Genomic DNA, 21,586 nt, shown 5'->3' with positions numbered 1-21,586 from the left:
CATGCCTCCCAACCGAACAAATAACGGATAGAGGTAAAGGTACTGAACTGGGTCTTGGATGGTACCATTAAGCGTAACTTTGGATTCGCCTGTTTACACTTGGGAAGGTATAGCATGTGCATGTAAAACTTTGAAGAGTTTACTAGTAGTAGTAGTTAATTTCTAATTATATATATATATATATATATATATATATATATATATATATATATATATATATATATATATACATACACACACACACACACACACACACACACATAGTATATATAGTAACATCCAATTATAAATATAAATATGAAAATCCAAGATCGGCTTAATGTGCATAATATACAGTAAATAAGCATATGTAGTTTATATACATATACATATAAACATGTATAAAATATAATTATATAATAAATAACTATATTATACAGTAATATGTATAATTCAGATAACTTGTCGCTGGGTCAGTATCCCTATTACTGACTAAACTGCTTTCTTTAAAAAAATGTTTTAATGGATCACTTCATTAACACTTAAATAATAGAGCATCTTTTGCACCATGAGTGGTACCTTTAATTTTTGTCAGATTGAAATTTTAAGCTGTTCTACATTATGTCGCTCAGTCTGGTCAGCCTTGGTGTAAAATAAAGAAGCTAAATATTACTTCTGCTGCATATTTCATTTCCTACATTAAGGCAGCATGATACAGACGGAGAATTAAAGGTTCCAAGTTAAACTCACTTTGTTGGGTTGTTACTGTTTAGAATTAGTATCTTTAGAATTTTGGCTACAATTTATAAAAAAAATGTACATGTTTAGAAACTGCAAATGTACAGAACACCTCTCTATTGACAGTACAATTGATACATTTACCTATATCTCAAATTCTGCTGTTTCTTTAACTTCTGGAATTCAAATAATTTTTTAGGTTCAAGTCAGATTTGATCACACAAATATATATATTTCTTTTAGGTGACATTTTGTCTAAAATGAACAAATACTATCAGGAATATATTGAATGATTCAGAATGATTATCCTCACCATGATGACACGATGGATTTTCGATTAGAGCATGCTATCCGAAATGATGTTTATCATTTGAACCTCACTGCAGATAATTATAGTAGAATATGGAGTAATCTTTATAGAATAATCAATATTTAATTTTCTACATCGATTGTTTAGAACTGTTTGTTTTTCAGTGCTCTAGCTGTAAAACAGAGCTGTTTTGTTTGTGCAAAATACTTAACCTTTAAATCAATAGAACACTGTTGTTCTAGTTATTAGCAATGAAGATCGGCTTGGAAAGGTTTTATTTTTCACAGAAATCCTGAAATCCAATTATGAAAATTTCTCCATCCTCCATGCTGAATAATGACATGATGCTTCAGAGACAAAACTAGAGCAAATCGTATTTTTTTTTTGTTTTGTTTTGATTGATAATTTGCATGAAATGTAATAATGTCATGCGAATCAAAAGCACGAGCATACGCAACACCTGACAATTACAATAAAACACATGATTTATTCCTTATTTCGGTATATAAATGAAAATCACTGGACAAAGAACCAACTTCTACCCTTCACCATATAACGAGTTGCCTATGGAAAAAAAAATCAAGGAAAAAAAAAACAAAATAAAAATATAAAATACGAGAAGCTATCTATAAACCAAGCGTTCACCCACGCACAGGGACACAGTCACAGACAGACGAGCCAGCTGCTCCTATGTACAAAACCTCCATTTCTCCATAAATTAGGCATAAATTAAATATATATACATACAAACATAAATTAGAAGAGACTCCTGGTCTGACGGAGCCGCTGTTCGACAACATCGTGAGGATTCAGGCAGAAAGAAAGAAATAGAGAAAGAGAGGGTGTAAAAGCTTAATGTACATTTCCATGAACATCTCTGGATAAAATCTTTCAGCATGGCTGATCACAAACTTGACAATTTCTCATAAAACAAAACTCATATGCAAGGATATGAATAATTTGAGTAAGGGATTTGGATGAAAATGTGAAAAGAGAAAAGCTTCTGCATAAATACTGTGTAATGATAAAAATCAGGACTGCACAACAAAAAGCTCTTGAGGTTCCGGTGTTTGTTTGAATATTAAATGATGAGTTCCTTCTTTAAATTCAATGTTCTGCCAATAAAATCTAAAAAAATTTCTTGCTTTGTTTGATATGTCCGTGAAGAGATTGGATACTTGCATTCTTTTCTAATTAAATCTAAGGACTTTTATTACCAGCACATTCAGTGAAAAGTAAAATATCTGAATTTTCTAGTCCTGATTTTGACTGATTCTTTTTACTTTCAAGCAAGCAAGACAAAGACCCAACAAAGTTTTTTTGGCTGAACGATAGACGGAATAATGCTGAGCTCAAAAGGGGCAATTTGGAACCACGTCTGTAATTTAGATATATAAAATTAGAGGGAAACATAAATTTCATTTTCCCTGTTGTTGTTCTAGCTATTCAATAAACATTTAGTGATAGCTTTGCATGTCTAAATATACAGCAAAACCCATTGAACATTAAGAAGTGTTGCTGGGTTTACCATGTTGATATGACATCTCGTGCTGAACGTTGAGTCAAAGGGAAAGTTGGTCAAAGTTGGTTATTTAATTTCTGTTTTTTTAAAAATTTCCAGCAAAACATTTCCCCAATGTAAATAGCAATATTTATTTCTATACATCACCGTGAAAGTGGTGTAAAATACTTATCTGTATAATACTTTGTCCAAATGGACGCCAATCCAACACTTATTCAGTAGTTACAGTGGATAGAAATAAGTATAGCCGTTATTTATTTCTTCTTTGTTAGTTTTTCTGTGTGGTAAAACTTTTCAGAAATTCATAATGAGCACCTGAATAGGCAGTGTGTAGCTCAGGTTGTGATGCTCAAACCCAGAAAGTCAAAACTGCTTCTAAAGCAAGTAACTTTAACTCTCGAATGCTTAGCTAATATCACTGGTTGTTGCATAGGATTCTGCTTTAGCTCAAAGTCAATGTAAAACACTAACCGTGCAGGGTGTTTGATTATGAATTGTGTCCTAGGTGAGATGATGTTAGGGTAGTGAATGTTCAGTGTTCTAGGCTCAACCCAGATTCACAATAATACACATATCTAATTATAGATACAGCAAATGTCCAGTGGTTCAAATTAAAACTGATATAATGGCGGTCCAGTCCTGAAAACCCCATTTCATCAGGAGATAGATGGGAATATGGTGAAGTTTCCTGTATTCAGAGCTAAGAAAATGTACTTATGGTTGTTTCAACACTCTGAAGTAGTTCATTGGTCAAAATAAACACTCAAGTCATGCCTTCGTATACAGCAAAATCAAGAGCAATAACACAGCTTGGGTGATGGGACAGGTTTCAAGCACTGTTCAAAATAAAATCATTTTCCTTCCTTTAGCATCTCTGGTTAGAGGCTGGACAGTGGAACGATGGCCTTTTTCTCAGTAAGATACCACACCTGTGTCTGTTCGTGTCGTTCATTGTTAATGTCTTTTATGATAAAATGTGTCTAAAATGTCACCAGGCTTGCAAGTTCCTCCACTTTGCCTTCTTTCTTTTCCTCTTCGTCGATGCGTCATCTCCTCCCTTCCCCCCCTCACAAGAACGTAAAAACAGAACATCATAAATCTCGAGTACAAAGAATCTCTGGACATATCTGATAAGTGGTGCTCTTAGAGCCTTTTCTTCTTTCCCAACATTGTGCCTCATTTCCTGTGTTTCTCGTCTTTCTCCCCTCCTTTTGAGCCGTCGGCCGAAGTGTGCCGGTTGGAGGTCTGGTTGTTGATGAACATCTTGTCAAGGCCCTTGAGCGCCTCGGTCAGGTAGTTCTGGAGTGCGGTGAGTGCGGCACAGATGGCCGGCGAGCCGAAGCCGTGCGTGATGAAGCTGAAGTGAGACAGGCAGCTCTGAATGCCCGGCTCCAGGATGGGCGTCGGACGAGAGTTCCCAAGCGGAGTGCGGTCCTGCGCCAACAGGTCTGTGAACTCCTTACACAACTGCCTGAGTGGAGGAAAGAGAGAAGAAGGTGTAATTATCATGTGTGAAATATCTCAATGTGAGCTTTTATAGTTTTTTAAGAGTTGTTTAAATGTACAACAATGTTACAATACATGAAAAAACTTGTCTCTTTTTCACAACTCTCGATAAAATTTTGGAGTGTGTTATATCAAATTTGACTGAAACAGAGATGTGCAGATACGCATCATTATCACCTTTAAACAACATTTACCTGAAGCATGCTGCTTTTTATCAAATGTTTTAGATTTAAATACACACATACTGTAGTTACTAATATTATAACAAAAATCTATACACGCTGTCTAAATTAGCGATCATATTAGGATATCAGAAAAAACCTTCTTTGCTTTGTTGGTGAACTAGAAAGTCATTTATTTTCATAGAAATTCTATTTAATTTAGTTTATTTATCAGATGAAGACTTTTCATTTGTGGCTAAGCACTTATAGTGTATACTTATTCTGATTCTTTTAAATCCAGGTGCAATATGCAGTACAACATCCCATGACATAATTAACAATTGAATTAATTGTAATCACTAATCCAATTAATATAATCCAGTCAAAGCAAATGACTTCAGAACCGGAAATCAGCATCAGTCTTTGGGTCAGAATGAGTCAGAATCAAAGCTAGAGTCAGAATTTGAGTCATAGTTAGAGTCAGAATCATAAGGGGTAAGAGTTAGAGTCAGTATGAATCAGATTTAGTACCATAATAAGAATCAGAATCAGAATCTTATTTGCTAAGACCAAATAAAAAAAAAAATACTGACTCATATTATTTTAGAGTCTAGGGCTGTAGTTAGTAACAGGAGAGATTCCTCTGCCTCTGCTTTTTGTTATCTCATCCAAAGACATCTAAAAGGTAAACTCTGACCTTAAATCAATACCTACTGTGAGAAATTTGATTGATTTGACCCATGGCCTTAAATAACAGCAGACACTTATATACATAACTACATTTCAAAACCCACCACACTCAACCTTATTTACTGCTATATTTTCCAAATTTCAACATTAACTGAATAGTATAGACATAGTACCATAGACCCTTAAAGCATTCAGTTCTCTTTACTACAGCATAATAGATGACCCTGAAATGGTTTCACCCCAGTGACAAACCTCTGATTTTTAATTACACTTTGGAATGAATAGCAAAGGATCCGTCCAGTCGTTCAGGGAGACCCGTGAGTCTAAATCCTGACAATGCCACAGCGATCCATGCCAAAATGTTTCTGTGCTTTCTGTTTGGGAGGGGCTTACTCTCTCTCCTCAATCAATCACAGCAACGCTATCCAGCTCATGCATGCAAAAGAGGGAGCATGGCACTCTCTTCAATGTGCCTTACTTTGCCCATGATGCCTTTTTCAAAAGTCTACTTAAAAAAACTGCCTCACTAAATCTGTCTCTGTTTAAATCCTGGGTTTCTAACTTTGGTTTCGAACTTGGTCTTATTTTCCCATTACTAACAGTGCAGGTTTTAACCTTTTATCCTACTTTACATTTTCAAAGCCCAAGGCGTATATTGTGCGAATACAACGCAGGATGACTAAGCGCCTTGCGCCTTATAAAAACTGACCGAGGTTTTCTTGGAATTTAAAAACACTACCACTAACTTTAAGTTCCAACATTCGCAAAGAAAAGTAGAAGTTATCTTAAGAAGGAGGGAAGTTCCCTTGCTATAACTTTCTCAATTTCAATTCCTGTGAATAATTAAAGCAGACTGGCATAATGAAGTCTGATGAGATCCAACCTGCAGAGTGGTATCTGAAAGTGTTTAATCTCACTAATACCACAGATTGCCAAGAGTAGTTCGAAGAGTTACCAAGTCTTACTTTAACATTTCTGAGCACATTCTTGTCTAGAACTCGGATTTAAATTATAAAGTTTCTTCAGAAAAAAAAAGCCTTCACCTTGAAATTGATCATAATCAACACTAGCATTAACCGAATGAAAATTTTGGCTCTAATCACTTTATTTTTCCCATAACAAATTATTTTACGCAAATATCCTGGTGCAGTCTGACGTTCAGAAGTGTGACAAATGTATTAAACATGTTTTCTGTTGCCTGAAGACAGAACCACAGTCTTCTCCCAAATCATAACATCATCAGATACACCTTTTAGAGTCAATTTACGTCAAGTTTAGAAATTTGGAATGGGTAGTTTGACAAAAATATTTAGTCACGTTTTTTTTCTATTTTTAACAATAGATACCTCATGTATAAACATCCAAATAAAACGTCATTTGGAATCATTTACAGAATTTAAACAATAAAACACTAAAATCCAATCAAAGTCTGGTCAAAATTAATGATTTACTCAACACCACAATCATGCTACTTAAACCATTATGGTTGATTGGTGTTTTGTTTGCTAAAATGTGATATTCATGAAATGTAAGAATACTTTTTTTTTTTTTTTTTTGCAGAAGTGTTCATCGTGAGATCATTAACCTTGTTGAAAATTTAATATGGAAATAATAAGTAAGTAGCCAATATGATAAAAAATGTTTTGTAGAAAGAAATGATGAAACTGTAATGATCAGTCACGAACAATCTATAATCAACCTCTTACACAAAAAAGTAAAAAAAATATTTTTTAAGATTTCAAAGACACATTATTGGATTTAAATTTTCCATTTGAAGGCAAAGCAGCTGTCAGGTTTTTTAGAAATTATAATGCACTGTGAAGTAATGTGAAGTCTCAGATTTGAGATGATGCAAGCAACTTGAAACTGAGTCACAATAAAAGTGAAGAACACCAGGACGGGCATGAAGGGGAAAAAAAAACACACGTAAGCATTTGCATAAGCTTTCTGAGTGTTTTTTTTTTTGATCAGTAGAACTGTAGTCTAAGGGATTTGTCCAAAGCTATGACTCTTTTTTTCCACCAACAAACTCTGTGCATGTGAGATGAACAAACGCCATCCTGCTGAGCATTTCTCTTGCTTCATAGCCTCGAGCTCGGAGGAAATCGGAGAGAAATGTTAACGTTATTGAGCCCCTCCTGGAGATGCCTGAATCCCCACGACCTTTCGTCACTTTGACCTCACCATGTTCTGCTAACAATTTAAAGATTGCACTCATCATCGATCAGCAAGAGAAACCTATCAGGATCGTATCAGAGAGGTTTTCTAGAGGAAAATCATTAACCTGGAGGGTTTGGAGTTCATCATTCATGACATATGCCATCAAAAGCAAGTGATGTACTGTATGATGATGACTAGAAAGTAACCCTATTGAGTTTTGATAAGGCTTTATATTTATTATTACAAAGGGAGTTAAAGTCAAACTGGGACTTGTGATGACATTTCTGATGAAAAAGCGTTTCAAATTTCCAAATTATCTCATGCACAATACAGTGACGAGACCGTTAAAGAGGTCTGTGAAAGACGATCCTGGCAGAGGTGGTTCAGACCCCACTGCAGCCGTTTCTATAAACGTTTAGTGAGTGAAACAGAGCGAATCCTTAAAAATCACCAGACAATTTGTTGCAGAAGTGATGCATGTATCCGTGGGAACTATACACACAGTCATTCGCAAACACTACGTCTATGTTACAGGAACTTGGCTGGAAGCTATTGCCACATCCACCATCCAAGCCATCGCCGCATGTTTGTGCCATTAAGGGAGTTCCTGGGCGGCCGGCGTTTTAAACTTGGCTCCGGCATACATAGAAAACGTTCTACATTGTTGGTATACAACTAGTGAAACCCCAAGATAAGGGCATTAGTTTAGCAGGGGATTATATAAAGGGAGTTTTTACTCTCAGAACTGTTTTCTGTACAATTAAAATTTAAAAACCAGAGTTTGACTTGAACTCGTGTATATATATATATATATATATATATATATATATATATATATATATATTCTCACTCTATATGAAAAAGGTCATCGTTGACAGATCAGTGCAAAAACACCATTATGTTGCATCGTGCACTTGTCCAGGCTTGTCACTTTTTTTTTTTGACCCACATTCGATTTCCAACAACAACAGCCGCCTTGTTGTCCACTCGCCATCACCATGGCCATCATCATCACCATCTCTTTCTCTCTCTTCATTTCTGAACGACAGAACGTTCAGCCCCTAAGGCGTGTGCAGGAAGAGAGGAGGAGGAGGTGGAGGAGGAGGAGGATGACTGACTTTTGACAGACAGACAGACCGTGAAAGGGGGAGCGAGAGGGATGAAGGGGGGTTAAAAATGACCCTAGGGCGAAACTTCAAGGGGAAAAGCTGGCACTTTCAGGCTTGAAACATTTCACTTTAAATATAATGAGTTTCTCCAGTGTACGCCGGCCCGAGACGGATAAAGGGAACAGGTTTCTGCCTCATTAGAAACCAGCTTAACGTGTCAAAAAAAGGAAAAAAAAGTAAACCTACGCGGTTAAGCATGTAACCATATGGAGAATTTTTTTTTTTTTAATGATGGATAGATGAGATAGAACAACATTTACTCACAGCTTATGCTAAATCCCATCACCTGTTTTTTTTGTGTGCTGCCATTTTAGTATGCTAATTGCAGGATTTTTCTTTTTTTTTTTTAAAGAAACCACAAGACATTGCCACATACTTTGTTGCGAGCAGCATGTTTTTTCTTGCATGGATCTCATTGGGGTCTGTGTGCTGGCGGTTGAGGTACTCGGACACCGCCTTGGTGGGGAATTCTGTTTCACAGATGTAGCCAAAGTCTCGTGCTAAATGTACAGCTTCCCCTGGTGAAGGAAAAAAAAAACAACATACAATTTGTTAGATGTGATGTGAGCAGTGTGAAATACTGTAAATACTTATAAAGATCTGTAACAAAAACCGAGTTAGAGTGATGAAACAAATAAATTAAAATGACAATTTTAGTTTGACAAGGCTTTCTTCTTTTTTTTGGTTAAGAAAAAAAAAAAAAAACACTCTCGTCACCCCTGAGAAAACTATTTACCTAGATTAGTTCTAGATTTTTTAATGAATATTTATCAATTTGTTGTTGTTTTATTATCTTTCCATTTACTTAATTTATTTATCTCTGCATTTGTTTTAATCCCAGGCGGCCAAGTAGACAGCAGGAAATCAAAAACAGATCTTCAGTGTGGTTCTCATTATGTAAGAGATTAAGGAGTTTACTAGCCTTGGGTGAAATCCTCTCTAAGTGATTTTTCTCACGTTTTTTGAAAGATTAAATTTTAAGATGTTTGGACACTGAGTCCTAAAGTTTTGACTCTAAGATAAGGTCAAAGCAAACTCTGACTTTTAAATGCAATATTTTGTTGTAAATCTTCTCACTTAGGTAAGGAATCTTTGTATGCGAAATTCATTACATTTTGCTTTGATCTTTGCATGCAGAAGGAAAACAAAAGTAAAATAAAAAAAGTAAATAACAATATCGAGGGTACCTTCTACTAGAGATGTCAACAATGTGACGTTGGCAGCTTTGCGTCTTCCTGCCGGCAAATTCAGCCCGATTTTTTCCAGCTTCTCCCTTAGAGACCGGCCGCCGTTTTTCGACTTAGCTCTGAAAACAAAGAAAACTTACTTTCAAGGAAAATCAAATAAAGAACATGTGGTCTAGTGTAGCCTACATATGACATTTTAGCCTCCTGATCAATTAGTTTCCCTCTTTGAACAGCTGATAACATTAACACAACAGACATAACAGAAATCTCCGATGCTTATATTCATTACGATTCTCTAAATTTCAGTTTTTACAAATGCACTTTTTGTTCCTTAGTATACAGCTATAGAAATTAAAATATTTATGATCACACTGTGAGGATGGGTTCCCTTTCAAGTTTGGTTCCTCTTAAGGTTTCTTCTTCATGTCATCCCAGGTTTTTTTTTCCAACATCCCCTTTGGCTTGGCCATTTATTAATTCAAAATATATACCTAAATATTTATACATTTTTGTGAAGCTACTATGGGGCAAAGCTTTCCATTATTAAAAACACTATACAAAATTGAAAAAAAAATTACATTTCAAAGAGCAATAAATAACAAGATTGTGTTTCCATTCTTAATTTTTCAATTTTTACATAATCTTTTTGTCTTCACATCAGATCAAACATGCAATTAGGTGTTGATTTTGTTAAGATAATAATTTTTTTCTGGTTACTTAGGCTAGTACTAACAAATGGTTGATAAAACATTTGCTCAGCAGTATTGTTTAAAGAATTAAAAGTATTCAGTAAATCAAATCTCCTACCATATCTCTATGGACTGCTACACAATTTAATTTCCTGTCCATGCTTATATATCAATGTTGTCATCATATGTCAGTGTTCCTGGTTAAAGATAAATTATTTATTTTTTATAGACATTTTTATGTGATTTTGAATTGAGAACAAGAAAAGCCAGATTTTTCTTGGATAAATCAACATGTACTTGAATTACATTTTTCATTTAGACTAACCCACTGAAATTAAATATCCATATGAAATTTACTTTCATTTAAAGTATGAATCAACATGTTTCAATGTGTTCGGGATTCTTAGACCTTGCTGCACTGCTCAGAACACTTCAACTGTACGGACAGTTATTGGAGCAAATTGTTCCTATTTAAAATTTTTTTTTCATGTGTTGTGAAAATAAATCTGATTCGGAAAAAAATATATATCAATTTCTCTGCATTCCATAAGTGGTTCTCTTTAATTGCCATTAACTTCTACTCAGATCTATAAGTTCCTGCTTGCATCAAAATGTTCCTTCCTGCTCAAACTTCTAGGCTGACCTTGAATTACAGCACCGCATTGCATCCCCTACCTGCACTGTCATTAGCTTAATTTCTAACCATATTGTTAGCTTTTATAATTGTTTAGAGAACTGCAAACCAATCTGATAGATAAATAACTTAGAAGAGAATGCTGAGGCATTGTCTATATAAAGACAATTTTTTTATATCTACTAAATAATAACATATAGAAGATCTATTTGCCATCTCATTTGAACTGAAAAAATAATAATAAAAAAAAAAAAATACAATGCCCCTTGAGTTGCAAAACCATAATGCACTGAACAAAAAAGACTAAAGGGCAAGGGACAGTGGTTAGGGCATTAGACTCTTTGGAAGGTCCCAGGTTTAAACCCCAGTGCCACCAAGTTTCCACTTTTAGGCCCTTGAGCCGCTCATATGTCAAACGGGATAAAATGTAAGTTACTCTGAATAAGGGTGTGTGTACCAAATCCCATAATGTACCCAGTAGACTAATTCTTTTACTAACAAATATGCAAATAGTGCAAAAACATGCTTTTTGGATGTAGGAAAAAAAGAAAAAAAAAACATGTACCAATAAAGTAACTGTGAAAGGTACCAATTTGGTACCAAATTTACTCAAAAAAAAAGTTTTTATTTTGTTCATCCTTTTACAAATATTAAATTACATTTCTGATACTTATTTTTTATATATATACATTCGAACCGTTTGGGCTCTAAAGAGAGCCGGAAGTGACGTACCTGCGCAGGACCCCGCCGAGCAGAGAGGCGTTGAGGCACTCGGGCGGTGAGAGTCTCCGCTGCACCTCTCCCACCGTCACCTTGTACTTGGAGGTGGAGCTGAGCAGAGACAGGCGACCTGGTACCGAGCAGAACACCTCGTTGACGTTAACGGTGACGCCGCCAATCAGGCCGTCTTTACTCATCATCAGAGACGTGACGCTCTTGTGCGGCATCGGGACTGCGTGGGGCGGGAAAACCAGAGGAAGAAAACATTGAACATTGACGAGATTGGCAGAATGAAAGATCAATAATAACCTTATACTTAAAATGCCGACATGTTTTATATGAATTAACTCATTCATTCTTTTACATCCTTTGAATCCGACTTTTTAATTCAATCTTCGGAAAAAAAAGAAAAAAAAAACTTGCTTGTAAGGCTAAATAAATTCAGTAGCAGAAATTCTCTCCAGCGCTATATTTATATTTTAATATATTATTTTAAATTTATTAATAATTTACATTAAAAAACTCTAAACACACTACAAAAATAGTATCCTCTGCGATAGTGTCGTTGTATTAAATTACTATTAATATCATTTAAAATAATTATAAACTGACTGGTCTGATGTTAAACGTTTTTACTTAAGACTCTTTCTTATTTAAAAAAAAAGATTTTAGCTTTTCAGAGTAAAAATTTAGGTTGCGTTTAATAAATAAAAAACAAAAAAAAATTCGTTGTCTAAAATGTATTGTTTTTTGTTGATATTCAATAAATCCCAATGCCTATTGAATACTTTGCTGAGCTGTGTTACACTGCTTTACATTATGTTACGCAACGTTACATTGTGGTACCTTGTGTTACACAGTATATCTTGTTACACTGTGACATTGTGCATTTGCATTGTGTTACTTTTGTGTCTTCTTGTTTTATTACATTATTACCTTATTACATGTATGTCACGTTATATTATATTATATTATATTATATTATATTATATTATATTATATTATATTATATTATATTATATTATATTATATTTTGTAATGTGATATTACATTACACTGTGTTGTGTTGTCTTACTTGTTACATTATTAACAGTGCAATTTTTATAGCAAAAAGAAATCAGATACAAATGTCAGTCATGTATTATCATACTTGATCACACAGGCTATCTTTACATTTCCCGGATGGTTACATGACTCTAGAGGCAGTTCAAACTGGTATTTAAAAGCAGCCTGATATTATCCCGGCTACTTGTCTGTATATTTAGCAGGAGATTTTAGACCACATAGCCTACAGAGATGAAAATATCCATAAAATCTCGGTTATTTGGCGGGGACATTTGGGAGGCGGGGGCGCGGGGTTAGGGGGTGTTGCTATCATGGGATGTGGGACACATGGAATGAAGATCATTGTTGATGGATGTCTGTTACTGACCATAAACACTGTGTTTTTAGTCATTTTGCAATGTTGCAGAAAATTGGAGTTCAAGAAAAAGGGAATTCAGCCGGTACCATATGTTTATCTGATAAAACTTTAATATAAACATTTCACAAAAAAAGCTTTATAAAACTTACTTACACCCTAATTAAAGCTGTTAACAATTCACTCTGTGCAAAAAGCAGTCGTACCCTTTAATGGCCTTTTTTTCTCTAAAAGGTTATTCGCATTTCCTGTTAACTCGTTTGTAATCAAAACATTTTATTAACCGGTTATTGAACAACAAAATAAAGAAAATGCTTTGCAGTTTGTATTAGAGATAAGGCTTGCATTAGGAAGTTAACGCCAGACCGAACGCCCACTCTGATCTGCACGAGCGCTGCGTTTAAAGGTCGCCTTTTAGAGTCAAAAGAACATTTCTAGGAAATCTAACATTGCTTTATTGTTATTGATTTTCTTTTTAGATACACTTCTTTATCGCTTCGCCAATCGCCCGAAAGAATAACACGAAGTCTGTCTTCCTCTGTAAAAACACAAAGGCAGTGTAAAGCACGGGCGCTCCTTTACCCACCCGGGTCACGGGTCCTGACTGCAGCGCAGTGCGGAGCGCGATACGCAACACGATAACAAGAAGTAGCGCTATATGTTCGCGGATATTTTGTTCTGTTCTGTGCGCGTTTTTATTATTAATAATAATAATAATAATAATAATAATTCCGATGTGCAGTATTAGCACATTGTTAAACACGTGCCAAAAAATGCACTTACAGGAAATGCTCTGGCTACATTTCCAAACCCTTAGGCGTTTTTTTTTTTCTCAGCAGCACGGAAAACAATAAAAAATATATTAAGATAAAATAAACTCTGCATATGATTATGGCAAATGCATTGGATGTTTTGTGCTTGGTTTAAGAGTTTACTAAAAGTTCACTAAAATTACTTCAGATACGGGGTTAAGAGACTACGTTAACACACAAACTCGGTGAATTTAACCTAGCTGTAAAAAACATGCTCTCATTAATAAAACAAAACAAAACGTGAAACACTTCCTCACTTCCTCCCTGCACGTGGTCTTTAATCTTTTACCTCTCACCCGTTAACCTAATAATTAGCGTATTTTATTAACTACCACGTGCGCTCGCGCCACACCACCAACCCCGGTGGGGTTTTTTTTTTTTTTTTAATTGCAGTCCTTAATTATCGATTGTTGATTGAGTCGCGCCAATGTCCAATCACCCTCAGGCATTTTGGCGCCCTCGGTCATATTTAGAGCGCGTGATCAACGTCAAAGCGAACGCCTCTTTACCGACGCGTTAATTCGGTAACAACGAGTGCGGGAGACAGGCGCTCAGCGGGGACATTGTGCGCGTGCGCCTGTAGGAGGGGGATAATAGAGAAAATGAGCTCTAAACGAGCTGGCGAGATAGGGAAATCTCCATCCATCACGTTGGCCGATTAAGGTTCCGTCCTTTGGGAGAAATTTCCAGTTAACACATTTCCAGTTAACTAAATTACCGCCTAATATCTCGAGCGCCGGACAAATATTAACACGAGCCCAGAGAGCACGCGCCGAGTTCGATGACTGACAGTGCAAGTGAATGCGACACAAATAATAATAATAATAATAATAATAATAATAATTAATGTGTTTTTTATTGGAAGAATTTTAAAACGTTTTTTCCCTAATTTTAGAAAATTAAGCTATAGCTTGTTAAAAGCTCTAAATCAATCAAAAGATTAAAGTACAAAAATATTTTGCAAGTAATTTTTTGGTTGAAGAAAACTAAAATCAAACTTTTCATTTGATGAATAAATGTTTTTCTAAGCATTAATAAAATCACTTAATTTTAATGTATTATTATTATTATTATTATTATTGTTATTATTATTATTATTATTTTTAAGGCGCTAATAAACATTATAAATGTATTACTGATAATAATGTGTAGTCTGGGTGCCAATGGTATCTATCTGATTGCCACAAATACACAAACCCGCAGGACACTATATATATATTTTTTTTTCTGAATTTGTTTCCAGCAAAAACAAGCTGTTGAAAAACATTATCCAAGTAGCCGCTGCAAACATCAAACTTGGCGACAGACACAGAACATTAATTAAAAACGAAAATTAAGCATACCGTTTAATTTATTAAATATACGAATTTGATGATCACATACGTTTCACAAAGATCTGGTTTTATATTTAAAAAAAATAATAAACGCACTATAGCGAACTAGTCCTAATTTAATTGTTTTTATAATTATTATAATTCACAACTTTACCTTTCTTAATAACGGATTGATCCAGGATGTTCATTCCACTGTTATTGGCGTCTTCCACAGCCTGCAACACACACGCACACACACACACACACACACACACACACACACACACACACACACACACACACACACACACACAAATGAAACAAATAAAACAAATGAAGTACAGGAGGAAGGTCTAGCACGTGCAGGAAACTCAATGTGTGTTTGATTTAAAAGTTTCTTGGACCCGAAACTTAACAAAACACGACAGGTGGTTTAATCTGTTAGTGGTATTTTGTCAGAGTTTATTAGAGGAACTTAGCAGCTACCCCAAGAGTCAGGAGTCATGTGTGGAGTTATTAGTGAGGAATTAGACACACTGCTGTTAAACTTCAACAGACAAGACAAAACTTCATCTGACTGGAGTATTTGGAAAGATTAATGTTCTGAAGACTTTTAATATGTGTCGTAATAGAAATGATACTTATGTATCTCATAGGCTGCAAAGCCAAATATTAAAGCAACTACATATCTGATCAATCAGGTTATAACTGAAGAAATTCTAAACATAATGTAAAATAAAATAATGTCACGCGCGCGTCTGTAATTAAATAAACAGCACTGATGATCAGGGAGTTTGCAAGGTGTTTTATAGAGCATTATAAGCGTTACACAAATTATAGAGAGATATACAAATGAGCTGTCAGCTTGTGTATGTGTGTGTGTGTGTGTGTGTGTGTGTGTGTGTGTAATTTAACCCCCCAAATATTTAAGTCAATGTGATTTATTTAAACGTGGTGTTTGGGGTGTGCGTGTGTGTGTGTGTGTGTGTGTGTGTGTGTGTGTGTGTGTGTGAGAGAGAGAGAGAGAGAGAGAGAGAGAGAGAGAGATTTAACCCCCGGGCGCATTCACATTACACACACACACGCACACACACACAGGCACACTCCAAACGATGTGCTTTCAAATAAATCACATTGACTTAAATATTTGTTTAGGGTTTGGTGTCATTTTTATTAGTTTTTATGTGCAAATAATGAGGATTAATGACGTTCCAATGAAAATAGTGATGATAATAATATTAATGATGATTAGGCGTGAGAATCATTCATTGTGCGTAATATATATGGAAATGATACACTGCAAAAACAATAAATAAGTAACGAGACTCACGTGCGTGTCGTCCATGCCGTGCGCGAGCCCGTGCAGAGACAGGCTGTCCCCCATGCCGGCCTCGAGCCCGTGCGGTGCCGAGTGCAGCAGCACGTCCGGCCGCCGCACAGAGGAGTAATCCCGGGTGCGCGGGTCGAGGCCGGAGAGCTGCGGCGGGAGGGAGGCTCGCGGTTGCGGCAGCAGGGACGCGCTCTCTCCGCCGACCTCCTGCCGCTGGCGCGAGCCCCACGGGTGCTGCTGGTGAGGCTGGTGCAGCGCGTTCAGCGCGTATGGGTCGTTCACGTGTGAGTACGGGTCCTGGCTCTGCGGGTACGGCAGCGGCTGGTACGGCGGCGGGAAGTACGGCGGCTGGAAGTCCGAGGAGGGCGCGTGGGAAAGCGGGGGCGCGCTGGAGTAGGGAGCCTGAGACACCGAGCCGAGCTGGGAGAGGCGCGAGCTGTGGCCCGGTACGCCGTCATGGCGGTCCTTTAAACAAACAAACAAACAAACAAAAATAACGTGACGTTTAAATGAATCATAGGCATATAAACAGATGTATTGAAAAATAAATATTGCACAAATGTTGTGCAAATAGGCCTATATAAATATGATTATTATATTATCATCACACAACATTTGTTTCACTTAAAACTTATATACACTTTACACAGTTCAAAATAAAAAAAAAAGTTTATAAATGTTTGTATTTATGTACAAACAGATACAAACGTTTTTATTTTGTATTTAATCTATTCAGTTATTGAATTTTCTGTGCCTTTACTGTGTGTAGTGTCTTGTCTTTAACAAATGTGCAAAGTTTTATGTTGCCCTGTATTTTAAGAGACACAAACAGCCGGAATTCCTTGTATGTGTAAACATACTTGACAAATAAAACCCGATTCAGATTTTGTTTGTATTATGTATAATTAAAACATTTTGTATTGTTGTAATTCAAATCGTTTGCAAACAGATTTTTTTTCAATTTCCTTTATGAAACCAAAAGACAAACACTTCAAAAAGCTTCTCTTATAATTAAAAAACTGTTAATTATTAGAAATAGTATTGTTTTCATTGTTTCAAAACATGTTTGTGTGTAAACAGCACAAAAAGCAGGAAAAACTGAAAAGTGTCATGCTTTCCAAAACAGCCTCCAGCCTCCAAACAAAACAAAAGCTTAAAAAAGTACTTAGTTGGACTTAAATCTGCATTTCACTTACGCACAAAAAAAAAAAAAAGAAAAAAAAAGAAAGGAAAGGCGGCGGGACTTACCGTGGATGGATAAGTGTGCACTAACATCTGGAGTTTAGAATTTATTCCCACACGAACACATACACACACTCATACACATTCACCACACATACACACACACACTGATCCGACTTCGGGGAAGATCGGATGCGCTGATAGTGAAGAGAACAGTGCGCGCGCTCCGGGTACACCGCGCGTTCCGACTCTCCTACTCGGTCCCGCGCCTCGAGCTCCGCGAGCTTTACTTATCCTTCTTCCTCATCCGGTGTTTTCGGGCTCGGGAGAGAGAGAGTGTGTGTGTGTGCGTGTGTGCGTGTGTAAGTGTATGTGTGTGCATGCCGTCGCTGAGCTCCTGCCCCCGGAATAATCGTTATTCATGACTCTTTAATAAGAGCCGGCGAAGAAAAAAAAAGCAGCAGCGCGGGAGAAGCGGAGCGTGAAGGCGCCGTCCTGCGCTCGCGCTGCCTCCTGCGTGGCGTGGCGTGACGTGACGTTCATTCGGTGGAAGGAGAATCCCGTGCACGAGTGGGAGGTGGAGTTTTTTTTTTTTTTTTTTAAGGAAAGGGTTGGGGAAGGTGGAGGGGAGGGTGGGTTGGGGGAGCGATGCGAGTGCACGCGATAATACAGGGCTGCGCAGACACACGCGATACACACTGATGCTCTCTCTCTCTCTCACACACACACACACGGTCCCAGCAAAAAATTGCAAAACAATTCTCCAGCAGCTGAAAACAAGAGTACATTTTTCTCGACCTCACTCCCCTCACTAATACCCCCCTCCCGCCCTTTTTGTCTCTTACCCTATAACCCCATAACCTCACCCTACTGTTCCTATCATTATGCTCGATTTCACGCGCCGGGGTCGCGGTGTTTAATTACCCCTGCCGCGTGACGGTGACTGTGAGAGAAATGCCATGTGTGACTTTTTTATTTCCAAAAGAAAAAAGAAAAAGAAACAAAAAGAATGGCGTTATACTACTTCGTCCTGTCCCACATCGAGATGTGCAAATTAAAATTAATAAATAAATGAAAAAAACTAAAAAAACTTTTGTTACTTTATTTTTTACTGTTTTATATTTATTACTTGTTGGTTTTCTTTTGTAAATTATATTTTGATGTAAACTGTAGTTTTCACGTTTACTAACTACAATAATAATAAAACAAATCCGCATCAATTAATTACTAATTTCACTGATTATAATTCGAATTCTGCTCGAACAAATTGCAGTAATCAATAAAAAAAAAAACAAGCTGCAGCACTTGATGAAGAAACAAACTAGTATCTACTGAAATGAAAAAAATCGTCAAAACAATACTAACTCCTGTTTCTTTTCAGACAGAATAATCTAAGCACCGAGTTTTACCTGACTGCTTCAATCCATTAAAACTAAATGCTTACTGAGATTAAATAAAAATGTCGATAAAAAATACACTGCTCAGGAATGGTAACCGCATTAATAAAGAAAAATATAATTTATTTACTAGCTGTATTGCTTAGTTAAGAAATAATTCACAAATTACCATCTTAAAAAACTTGCGTAACGCATAAAACTAAAAAAAAATAATAATTATAACTTAATCATTATAAACAAGTCAATACTATAAACAATGTGTAAAATCAAGTAAAAATGTTATGTTGTTTGTTTGTATATTAAAACGCGAAAAAATCTAACTAAGTTGGATGCTCCTGAGGAATCAGAAATAACTGACACATGATATTTAAAGTGTTAATGATGTAAAACTTATTTAAGCTCTGACAATCACATGAGAAAATCCATTAAAACGACACCTTTATATGGTTGATGCATTTGTAGAAAATGTTAATGATAGTGATGTTCGGCTGAGAAATGTGAAACGGCGGCGTGTCCGCATGCACGCTCTCCGGTGCACGTTACCTCATAGATGTCTTCATACTTGACATTTTCCACGAGCTTCCACAGCATGTTCACGCGCTGCTCCCCGCACGGCGAGTGGATTCACGTGCAGAGCTCTGGTCTCATCTCTCTCTCTCTCTCTCTCTCTCTCTCTCTCTGAGCGCACGACCGAGTGAGTGCTCCGCCTGAACCCACAAACCTGCGCGAGACTTACTTCCTTACTTCCAAACTACAGATGAGTGACCCGAGACACCACCCACCGCAAAGGTGCCTAAAAGCGCGAGCTGACCTTACCTGAACATGACTTTGACATCATACAATCCTTGATCTTTAGAAATAAAAAGGGACCGACCTGGACCACCTCTTGTGTACATCTTTGGTACTTGTTAGTATTGTTTAACATAGAAAGCTAGATGTAGTGTAAAACTTTATTGTAGATAAAACCCTAACCCTAACCCTAGATAGATAGATAGATAGATAGATAGATAGATAGATAGATAGATAGATAGATAGATAGATAGATAGATAGATGATGATTTTAAAGCAGTAGTATGTAAACATTTACATGGAACTATGAACTGTTTAAAGGTACAGTAGGTAAGGGGACCCCATCACCAACCAACCTGAGAGTCTATATGTGACAGTTACATTTACATTTAGATATTTGGCAGACTTTTTTTTTTTTATCCAGAGTGACTTACGTCTTAAAAAGTATTTTGAAGTTACTGTCAGATCCTTCCACCGGGTTACTAGGTTACCAACTAAGTGCCATCAGTCAAACAGTTTCTTTTTTTTTTCCAACATTGGCTTAACTGATTCAGATTTTAAAAAATATTATTATTTTCTGTGTGTGTGTCTGTATCTAATATATCAAATTATAGCAATAATAATAATAATAATAATAATAATAATAATAATAATTATTATTATTATTATTATGGTTGGCGTTGTTGCCTTGCACCGCCAGGGTTGTGGGTTCGAATCCCACCGCTAGTATCTGTGTGTGAAGTTTGCACATTCTCCACATGCTTGGTGGGTTTCCTTTGGGTACTCTGGTTTTCTCCTACATTCCAAAGGCAATGATGATTTGTACTTTCAAGTTGTCCATACTGTATGATTAAGTGCATGACTGTGTGTGTGCGCTTGTGTTCTGTGATGAGTTGTCACCCCATCCAGGGTGTTTCCTGCCTTGCTTCCTGCGATAAAAGGCACGCTGTGCCCCTACACATGACAAGAGTAAGGAATAATAATAAAGATGAAGGTGATGATGATGATGATGATGATGATGATGATGATAATGCGCCTCCTGCTGGGTGGTATTATGCACTACAGTAAGATCTGCTGGAGACTAACTCTGGTCATGGGCTACATAAAAACCTTCAACTAAAAATATTTGTTTTGTAATAATTACATACACTTTATTATAAACACCTGCGCGCTCACTTGACTATTCCTAATTAAACGGACAGTTTCAATCCTGAACTGTAAACTGGACCCAAAATAAAAACAGCACAAATTTAAAATTAATACACACTTAAAAAAGCACATAAAAATACCTTGTTATGAATACACCATAGTGAGTATCGTAATCAAGCAAACAAACGATTTTTGAAGCAAATTGATTCCTGACTCGTGTGGGATAAAGAACTAGTACAGTGTCGGTAAACTTCTTAGTGTTTGGCTCCCCCTGGTGGTTGTCCGTGTGAGACATGATGTGTAGTGGATTTGAGGAATGTCACCTTAAATCTCCATACAGTATATTTGGTTTATATTTTACCTAAAGTAATCATAATAAATGTATAATCATGTTCAAACAGTAATAAAAATATTTATTCAGTGAAAACCTTTTGTATAACATGACAAATCCCTACAGGAAAAACGCGTAAATAAACCCCTAAAAGTTCTTTTGATATACATTTATAAGAACAATGTAGTGTAAAACACTAAATCTTAACTAAACTATTTAAAATGATGATTTAAAATGGCAAAAGTACAGAAAAATTCTATTGTGCGCTGGATCTAAATGTCAAACACTTACAACACATTTTTTTTCCCCATTCTGCTAATGCAAACACACCTATAATTTCTCTTGCTACTTAACATCAAAATAAACCTTGCTAGAAATAATTGCATTTAAAACAAAAG

At 36.3% G+C, this 21,586-nt stretch overlaps 1 protein-coding gene across 2 annotated transcripts; it reads right to left on the bottom strand.

The window, feature by feature from the left end:
* Window positions 1–1,494: 1,494 nt before the first annotated feature.
* On the bottom strand, window positions 1,495–19,573 carry tfap2b (transcription factor AP-2 beta). Of its 2 annotated transcripts, none has more exons than XM_053489346.1 (7): window positions 19,463–19,573; window positions 16,341–16,805; window positions 15,186–15,246; window positions 11,478–11,697; window positions 9,423–9,541; window positions 8,612–8,753; window positions 1,495–4,020 (listed from the first exon to the last, which is right to left on the bottom strand). In XM_053489346.1, exons 1-7 carry the CDS (start codon window positions 19,508–19,510, stop codon window positions 3,726–3,728), a joined length of 1,350 nt encoding a protein of 449 aa, XP_053345321.1. In that variant the 5' UTR covers window positions 19,511–19,573; the 3' UTR covers window positions 1,495–3,725. The 2 variants fall into 2 exon arrangements, with proteins under 2 accessions (XP_053345321.1, XP_053345330.1); XM_053489355.1 differs by lacking the exon at window positions 19,463–19,573 and adding an exon at window positions 17,589–18,047.
* Between the last annotated feature and the right edge of the window lie 2,013 nt (window positions 19,574–21,586).

This window comes from Clarias gariepinus, chromosome 2 (assembly GCF_024256425.1).
Source record: "Clarias gariepinus isolate MV-2021 ecotype Netherlands chromosome 2, CGAR_prim_01v2, whole genome shotgun sequence".
Classification (NCBI taxonomy): Eukaryota; Metazoa; Chordata; class Actinopteri; order Siluriformes; family Clariidae; genus Clarias; species Clarias gariepinus.
The sequence above is the reverse complement of the archived record's forward strand: the minus strand, read 5'-3'. Positions and strand labels throughout refer to the sequence as shown.

What these genes read in the sequence shown, in the direction of transcription:
- tfap2b (XM_053489346.1), bottom strand. Translation starts at nt 19,510, where the DNA reads ATGCTGTGGAAGCTCGTGGAAAATGTCAAGTATGAAGACATCTATGAG. An exon ending in GTTGACATCTCTAGTAGAAG is followed by an intron (nt 8,754 to 9,422) that starts GTACCCTCGATA and finishes TTCCTTCACCAG; the next exon opens with GGGAAGCTGTACATTTAGCA. An exon ending in AACATGCTGCTCGCAACAAA is followed by an intron (nt 4,021 to 8,611) that starts GTATGTGGCAAT and finishes TCCTCCACTCAG; the next exon opens with GCAGTTGTGTAAGGAGTTCA.